This window comes from Clupea harengus, chromosome 15 (assembly GCF_900700415.2).
Source record: "Clupea harengus chromosome 15, Ch_v2.0.2, whole genome shotgun sequence".
In the NCBI taxonomy this organism is placed as follows: domain Eukaryota; kingdom Metazoa; phylum Chordata; class Actinopteri; order Clupeiformes; family Clupeidae; genus Clupea; species Clupea harengus.
Genome location: NC_045166.1, coordinates 22,035,351 through 22,044,987, shown reverse-complemented (window position 1 = coordinate 22,044,987; position 9,637 = coordinate 22,035,351). Strand labels below are relative to the sequence as shown.

Below are 9,637 nucleotides of genomic sequence, written 5' to 3'. Positions count from 1 at the left end.
GGATTAACTGCACAACAGTGATCACATTTTGTTTGTTACTGAAACTTTAATATTAGTTGATACTATGTATTATTAATTGCCAGTTTTTTTGTAAGTGTTTGCATTGAAACTCTCCTGGTAATTGTATTGATGGTGTTTTGCAGGAGGAAGAGGAGCCAGATTTTGATGATGCTCCTGTTGCTCTCCTTACATCTGGTCCCGACCCCTTCAGCTGCGAGAACATCTTTGAATTGGGTGCAGAGGATTTCTGAGGCATTTAGGTTGTTGTTTGGCCTGACATATGCTTTCAATTTAGAATATCCCAAAAAACTCACGCACACCTTCTCATACAGAACCTTTTTATGTGTCTGGATGACAACAAACCTCTGAAACCGTCCTTACTCACCTTAAAAAAATATTTGTTGAAATAAACGATTTGTTGTTGACTTGTTAACTTTGTAACGCTGTTCTTTAAAGCTTTGATGTAATCTTTTATTTTGTCAGTTGTTTTACAAGAAATATAAATGATGTGATACCTCTTAAGTTTTTCTCATCTCACTCTTTTTAATAGAAATCTTACATAGATTTGAATGTTTCTTGTACAGTAACTTTCAGTTTAAAGTCAGTTTGTAAACAGAACCAGAAAATCAGTATATGTGGTCAATAATTGAAAATAAGTAGTGCTCAATTAAAAAAAGTTAGCTATTCAAGTATTACCTACTCAGAATAATCAAGCGGAGTTAACTTTTAAAAAAGTAAGCTTATTAAGTATTATTTACTCAGAATAATTAAGTTGAACTCTTTCCCCAATATTAAGTGCACTGAACTTGATTTTTAAGGCTTAAAACTTAATTTTATTTTGTGTTGTTGAGTGAAAATAATTTAGTACATAGAGATTAAAATATTTAAGTATACAAATATTTGAATATAAGTTCAGAGAACTTAAAAATTATGAAAATGATAACAAAATAAATCAGTTTAGCCGATGTATCATTTTTAAGTTAAGTTTACTTAAAAATAATAATATATGTACTCAAATTTTATTATGTAATCGGTTACATCAACATTTTTAAGTACTCTGAACTTGTTCAGGTTTACAGTGTAGGTAATCCAGTGCAATCACTTTGTGCCACTGTGCACGGATTAGACTTTGGACCGCCAGCTTCACATCCAGCCATGTCGCTCTTCCGTATCTCCCCTCACTAATCTACCTGTATTAAGCCACACTCATCTGCCTCAGTCTGTTGTTCTCCGTGGGTGTGTGTGTGTGTGTGTGTGTGTGTGTGTGTGTGTGTGTGTGTGTGTGTGTGTGTGTGTGTGTGTGTGGGTCCTGTTTCCTGTCCGTCGGCGTATTAAAACTGGCTGCATCTCTCCCACCAATCTCCCCCAACCCCCATCCCTGCCAACCTGGCACGTAACTGAGTGTGTTTACCTTTGCGTTTAGAGGCCTAATTTGTGGCCACTCACCAAAGCACACACACATAAACACACAAACACACACACACAAACACACACACACACACACACCAGGCGGAGATTACAGGGTGTAAAAGCGCTGTTTGGCCCGGGAGTGCTGTTTAGTGCCTCCTGGTACATCTGGCTACACCGTGTCTCTCCGCTCCAGCGTCAGGTTTTGGGTGGATCATCTTTACCTCTGATCTAATTAAAGCTGAGGCTCTGCGTGCCCTTTGCTCAGCGCTGGATACTCTTCTTCTTTTTCCACGGAGGGCAGCGCTCCAGAGCTCTGTGCAAAAGAGGCTGCTGACGTGCCTAAAGTGCCTATTGATTGTAATGTAATTACCACCATCAAAGTCCTGAAAAGTTTCACAGGCTCTTGCCCGTGGCTGCTACTGCTGTGTGTGTGTGTGTGTGTGTGTGTGTGTGTGTGTGTGTGTGTGTGTGTGTGTGTGTGTGTGTGTGTGTGTGTGTGTGTGTGTGTGTGTGTGTGTGTGTGTGTGTGTGTGTGTGCTGAGTATACTATATGACTCTGGGGCAGGGGTGATTGTTTCTCTTCTGCATATGCGCATGTTTGTGTTATTGGCACTTTTTGTGTGTGTGTGTGTGTGTGTGTGTGTGTTTGTGCGTACAAGTGCAGAAGAGATATTACCTGATTATTATTACGCCAGATACAACGTATTTACTCATAAAGGAGTAATAGGGTTATGTCTGTTTCTTTTTTTTGTGAACTGGTATGTATGTGTAATAATTATCCATTATCTCTATCTCTCCCTCTCTCTCCCTCTCTCTTCCCCCCCCCCCCCCCCTCTCCCTCTTTCTCTCCCCCTCTCTCTCTGTAGGACCTGGCCGAGCGTCTGAGGCACCAGCACCACATGGAGCTGCAGTCTCTGCGGGAGGCCCACAGGCATAACATCGAGACGCTCAAGCAGCAGTCCGAGCAGGAGCTGCAGACGCTCCGCTTCGAGCTGGAGGACGAGGGCAAGGCCATGCTGGGTAAGACAGACAGACAGACAGACAGACAGACAGACAGACAGACAGACAGACAGACAGACAGGCAGACATACACAAAGACACACAGATAGAAACCGATACAACGTGCTAAAAGAAAAGAGATGTTTATTGTGCGTTATGTCAGCATATGTTTCTTTCAAAGAGTGAAGACCCAGCATCCGGTGGTTATACTTTACACTGCTCTTACTGCTCTTACTGTGTGAGCTCTTGGGAAATCAAGCTCATGCTCTGGGTGATGCATGTGCCTCGTTCTTGTCTCTAGAGATACTGGAACACATAGAAACACTACGAGGATCAGTGGTCAAATGCACCTTTCATTTATGAACACAGACCATAGGCCACAGAAGAGGGGGAGGACACAGAACAGTCATCCATATAATTCCCCGTTTGATCCTTTGGCTCAGAGAGACAGTGAGGCTCTAGCTGATCCCAAACATGGCTGCCTCCACAGTCTGAGGGTGAAACTGTCACATGAACATACGTCACTCCCTGTCAAGGGCTTTGAGTGTTTGCTGGCACATACTCTATCTGACATACAGCCCAATTGGTATTTATATTCCAATTCCTACCACATCAGAACATAACAGCACGCACTCTAACACGCCAAGCAGAAGGCACACCACCAAGCCCAGACTCCACTGGTCACTCTTCACACTCCACTAACACTGCTGTTACACTAACACTGCTGTTACTAACACTGCTGTTACACTAACACTGCTGTTACACTAACACTGCTGTTACTAACACTGCTGTTACACTAACACTGCTGTTACACTAACACTGCTGTTACTAACACTGCTGTTACTAACACTGCTGTTACACTAACACTACTGTTACACTAACACTGCTGTTACTAACACTGCTGTTACTAACACTGCTGTTACACTAACACTGCTGTTACACTAACACTGCTGTTACTAACACTGCTGTTACACTAACACTGCTGTTACTAACACTGCGGTTACACTAACACTGCTGTTACACTAACACTGCTGTTACTAACACTGCTGTTACACTAACACTGCTGTTACACTAACACTGCTGTTACACTAACACTGCTGTCTGACCACACATCACCGTACACCACAGACAGATGAAAGGACCAGTAGGAAGTCCATGTTCTCAGACCCCATCAGTGTCCTTCCTTAGGTTAAAAAAGAGAGAAGATTTAAACCATAGTGTCATGTATAAACTTCAAAATAACTCCCAGCTGACTGACCTCACCAGTCTTCATGATCCATTAGTCCGTACTCAGGCTGGGTCAAACCCACCACAGTACGTTTAGTATGAGGACTAGCTCACCTAATAGCACTGTAGCACTGGCTTCTCCTGGGCCGTAGTCCAAATGAGGAGCCAAGGTCACTGCAGAGACTCTGCTAATACATCTGGTTTGGTGCTGTGAGAGGGAACTCAGGTATCAGTGATTAATCAGATTTCATTTTAAAACGCTTGGGCTCGTGATCTGGATTTAAATAGAGGCAGCTCTTTAGCCTCTCTGTCCTTGCATTCTGAGAACTGCACTGCACTCAATTATACACACACACACACACTCACAAGTACATCTCTCCCTGTTGCTCGCTCGCTCTCTCTATTTCTCTCTTTCTCTCTCTCTCTCTCTCTATCTGGTGCTCGTTCGCTCTCTCTTTCTCTCTCTCTCTCTCTCTCTGATGCTCACTCGCTCGCTCTTTCTTTCTTTCTCTTTCTCCCTCTGTTGCTCGCTCGGCTCGCTCTCTCTATTTCTCTCTTTCTCTCTCTCTCACACACACACACACACACAAACAAATTCACACTCTCCCATTTACCCCCTCCGCCTCCCTTTGTCTCAGCCTCTCTGCGCTCCGAGCTGAACCACCTCCATGCCTCGGCCATAGAGCACATGCGTCAGACCCACCAGCAGGAGATGGCCGCCGCCAAGCAGGAGCTGGAGAAAGCCCTGGAGCAGAGCAGGATACAGGTAAGACCATCATCAGAATCTGCCTGATTAAACCCTGGGTCCAGGATCATCCAGGATCCATTCTAGATTCTTTACACAAAAAACCCAGATTATAATCTATCCAGGGTATTCTGTTATGCTAAAAACAGGTCCAAATTATTGACCTGACAGTGAAGAGGTGAATGATTTAGTTGCCTCACTGCTGCATATAGCACTACAGCCACATTCAGTGGTCTAACCGAGGATTCGAATGTACACCATGCAGCTATACCAGTGTATACCAACACCATCAGCACCACTGAACTTCATTTCAAAAGGACAGATCACACCGTGTAGGCGCACATAACCCACAGTATCAGGAACAGCAGCACAAAAAGCGCATTGCCCTTAAATCCCAGTAGTGTTAGCAGGAGGGCAAAGATGCAGGGATGTTCATGGGTGCTATTTAGTCTGAAATATGAATACACCCAGTGCTGAGACGGCACAACTCCCAAGTTTCAGGGTGAGGATAAAAATTGCAAGTTGACAAACTGAAATCCCCAGTGAAGTCTGTGGAAATGAATGGGGAGGGAGTGAGCAGAGTGCGGGAGCCTGCTAATACCCGGCTGTCTGGGCGCCACACTCTGCTCGAGCAGTGGGCAGTGATTGTGCTGAGCGCCGTACTGCGTCAGTGTTTAGTCTGTCTTTGCCTCCTCCAAACCCTCCTGTGAAATGGGACTTATAGAATCCTATGATTTCCGCATCCCTGTAGGGGCTGGAAGATGGAAGAGACACACACACACACACACACACACACACACACACACACACACACACACACTCTGTCCATGAACTCTGTCCATTATGCTTTCTCATTCTCTATGTCTGTGTCTCTCTATCTCTCTCTCTCTCTCTCTCTCTCACACACACACATACACATACACACACTCCAGTTGTAGTTTGTCATGCTGTCACACTCTGCCATCCTTCTCTCTATATTTCCCCGTAGCGCTTAGCGCTTCACCCTCTGCCTGTCACTGTCACACACACACACACACACACACACACACACACACACACACACACACACACACACACGCGCAGGTTCACATAAATAGCTCATGACCCCTGGCAGCAAGATTTATTAAGATTTGCTTAAGAGTCGTGGCAGACTACGTGGGGAGGGGGTAATAATCCCAAGACACTGGGTCTAAAATGAGGTGCTGGGAAGTTTTGCATTTTAAGAATCCTCCACACACACACACACACACACACACACACACACACACACACACATGCTCTCTCTATCTCTAAGACACAGTGTCTTTGCTCACAGCGTGCAGAACATTATGGCATTTGTTTTATTTTGCAGAGTTGAGTAGAGCTGGTTGTTTTTGCTGGAAGGCGAACTGAACACAAAATGTGTGGTATTTTTTGGAATGAATATTCTCCCAATGCCAGTGTTTCTCAAACTGTGGGTTGCAGACCGGCGCCTGTCCACGATGAGGAAACTGCCGGTCTGCAGGGTCTTTTCACTGCTAAAGTCAAATAATGCCTGGGGCTTCTGTCACTCACTGGAACATTTTCGGTGCAATTGAATAGAATCATGGAACCAATGACCAATAGAAAACGAAAAACATAAGTTTAGCTATCAGGAAATATACCTGCTAATGAGGTGTCATCAAACATAGAGGCATCGGCATAGAGATCGCATAGGTAGTAGGGGTGGAGTGGTCGTAAGATGTGAGGGAACAGTGTACCTTATAACTCCAAAGTCTGACATGAGTGGGCCTCAGGACAAAGAGATTTGAGAAGGGCGTCTCAATGCTACACTGCACACCATTCAGCCAGTAACTGTGCCTGGAGAAGCACGAGTCCATTCAAGGCTTTTAAAGTATTTTTTAAAGTTTAGAGTGAGTGTGTGTGTGCAAGGACTTGTGTTTGGATGGTGTGTAAAGATGTGTGTGTGTGTATGTGTCTTTATTTGCCATTTCATTTTGCCGGTGTTTTGCTTTTAACGTCAATGTGGCTAGTTGACAAGTGCAATGACAAAAGTTCTTAGAAATGGAGAAAGGTTCTTAGAAATGTTAGGTTCCAGCACATTGGTTCTTTGCAAAAGACTGTCATTTGTAAAGCTGCTGTCACTTTTGCCACACTTAGGCACCGTAGGTGTCCACCCCTTTCCTTTGGGGTCCTGTATGTACAGAAAGTAACTTGTTTTGGCCACTGACAGGCCCGTTAAGGTTATTATAAGGGTCTGACAACATGTAAAAGATCCCTACAGAGAAACACCTGTGTCTGTTTACCTCAATAACGGTAAAGAAACTCTCGAAAATGACAGTCAGTGTTTTACCTTTCACTTCTTCTGGTCTGTAGCCTGTAGTCGATGGGCCCGCCGTGTGGTGCTGGAGTGAGCACTCAAAGGAGAGCGCCTCCATACGATCATTGACTACGGGCACTGTGGGGTTCTACGTCAGAGACTGTAAGATCGTAAAACTTAACTAAAATTGTAGTTTTGGTTCAGATGTTTTTGTAGGGTATGCTGTCATGGAGCTGATTGTCCGGGGTTATATCCATTGTTTTTCTGAGTCTTGCAGCATAGTGTCTTGCTCTGTGCTGGTGGGGATGTGTTCGCTCTCTCCCTCATAAATCACCCTAATTAACGCTCACGCCTTCTGACCTCGCGCTCATCTCCCTCCGCATCCAGATGTTGTGCTGCTCCTGCACAGCTGTCCCCGTGGGAGTCGCCCCCCTCCCATTAGCCAGGCAACAGCGGGGTCAAAGGGCAGCCAGCCGGGATAGGCTGACACTGTCTGTTTATCTCCATCTTCGTCATCTTTCTGTCTCTCTCTTTTCATCTTCTCCCTCCTGTTCTCTCTTTCATCTGTGTTTTGGCAGGCGTGTTTCACCCCAAAGTCTGTAAGCAGCACATCAAAACAGCCTTGGCTGCCACACTAAATTTGCTCTTTTTTCCCCTCTTTTCTTTGTCACAAAGACAACATTTTTTGCAGCTATACAGAAAATATCTCCGCAAGCAGTGTTTCAGATTCGAGAGAGAGAGAGAGAGAGAGAGAGAGAGAGTGTCTGTGTAAGAGTTTGTGTGAGCGAGAGAGTGTGTGTGTGTGTTTGTGTGAGGGATAGAGTGAGAGAGAGTGAGAGAGGCAGTGTACCTGGTGTGCTTCTGAAGCCCTGGTTCAAACGAAGTGAGGGAAAGCTTCTGTCACGCGCATTTTTAAATAGGCCATTTTAAATACGGCAGGGAGGCAAAGCTCTTGTGTCATCCCCGTGTTTCCTGGTTATTACAGTTGTATCTGCAGGCCCCTTTTGACCTTATTATGCCACACTCGTGCTGTGCACACACACACACTCTCACACACACACACACACACACACACACGCTCACACACACACAGACACACACACACACACACACACACACATACACACACACGCTCACTCAGCCACACATACATTGACATTTGAACTGGGGGATACAGGTTTATGAGGATTTAAAGCCATATGTCACTATTTGTGTTTGGGGGGGGGGGGGGGGGGGACTGCTAGTGTGGTAGCTTTTTTGTCGAGGTATAGTGGATAAAGCAATTTTCAACAGAACACAAAAATCTAATCCCCACAGGGAGTCTGTAATAGGGCTGCAGGGTTGCACAAGGGAAGCCCAAACACATCAGTGGCTACAGGGGAATAAAAGGCACAGAGGGCCAGTTTATATACAGAGGAAACAAATCCATAAAAGTGCTAACAGTATAACAATGGTGGTGCACACAAACCCTGCTTAATATTGGTCAACTGGTAGATCAATGTGCTAACAACACCAGGACTGGTCTTCTCACAGAGAGCTCACAAACTGTGGAATGCCTCCTTGCATTGTGTTGTGTTGATGGGAACATTAAAAGTACAGTGACCATATTTGAAGAGCCTTAGAGCTAAGCTCAGAGCTGAAATGGGAGTGCCAAGGTTAAGTCAGGAAATCAATATCCACACATTCTGGAGTTAAATCACAAAGAGAAAGCTCTCAAAGTTAATTGTCACACTGACCAACAAGTATGCCTGTTTTTAATCAAAACTGTCCTGAATAAATAAATGGCTTGAATAAACCCTGTGGTAAATAATGAGTAAACGTGTAGAGTGGAGTTGGCTGATGTATGCTCCCACTTCCTGAAAACTCAATAAAGCTCTGAAGTCTGCCTCAGTGAGCCTGAAGCACTGCTGCAAAAAGGATTGGTCTTTCTAGAACCTTCTATCTGTCAGCAGGTGATTCTGTAGCCTCCTGCTGTGTGACTGTGGGCTGCGCTGTGATCTCTGTGTGTGTGTGTATGTTTCTGTGTGTGTGTGTGTGTGTATGTTTCTCTGTGTGTGTGTGTGTGTGTGTGTGTATGTATGTATGTGTGTGTGTGTGTGTGTGTGTGTGTTTGTGTATTGTGTACATAACCCCCCTCACCACACAGGAATGATAATGATTACCTGTTCGTATTGTTTAGAGCTAGGATTTCTTCTCTTGCCCTTGTTTCACAGCAGGTAAAAGCTCTGATCTTTAAAAAACACTAACACTAGACACCATTTGAACACCTCAGTTAAAAACACCCTTTGATGAGCAGGCATGCTGCCATGTATCGTCTCTCTCTCTCTCTCTCTCTCTCTCTCAGACATGGTCAAATACTCACAGGTCAGGAGCTACAGCGGTGTTTTAGGCACGGTGCAAAGCAAGGTGATCGGTGTCATACAGTGAAATCACTTAAATAATCCATCTGTGCATGTAAATGAGAACCTCTCTCTCTCTCCCTCCCTCTCTCTCTCTCTCTTCCTCTCCCTCCCTCTCTCTCTCTCCCTCCCTCTCTCTCTCTCTCTCTCTCTTCCTCTCCCTCCCTCTCTCTCTCTCCCTCCCTCTCTCTCTCTCTCTCTTTCTCTTCCTCTCCCTCCCTCTCTCTCTCTCCTCTCTTAGTGCTAATTGTCCTCCCGTGAGAAGGTGATGGCCTTGGCTGGTTTATTGAACCGTGGCATGACTAAGCTGCATGTCTCCATGGAGGGTTGGTGAAGGTTGGGGGGTCGGGGGAGTTATCGTTGGCGGGGGGGGGGGGGGGGGGGGGGGGGGCATTATGGTTCAGCACCACTGCTTGCTCCCCGCTCAGCTTCAGGCTGCCTCTCCCTCCCGAGCTACATGTTCCTGCTGAGAGAACTCCACCGCCGCCCTCAACACTCGCTGAGTTCATCCTCAGCAGGCTCTCTGCATCCTGCCCACCAGCTCAGAGAGGGAGAGTG

The 9,637-nt window shown here is 45.4% G+C and overlaps 1 protein-coding gene across 2 annotated transcripts in view; it reads left to right on the top strand.

Moving 5' to 3' along the window:
- fam184ab (family with sequence similarity 184 member Ab) overlaps positions 1-9,637 on the top strand; it is a 116,379-nt gene that overhangs the window by 83,957 nt on the left and 22,785 nt on the right. For both annotated transcript variants that reach the window (XM_012829676.3, XM_031581144.2), the window contains exons 12-13: positions 2,277-2,430; positions 4,275-4,402. In XM_012829676.3, coding sequence (XP_012685130.2) covers positions 2,277-2,430; positions 4,275-4,402 — 282 coding nt within the window. The remainder of the gene's footprint in view (positions 1-2,276; positions 2,431-4,274; positions 4,403-9,637) is intronic.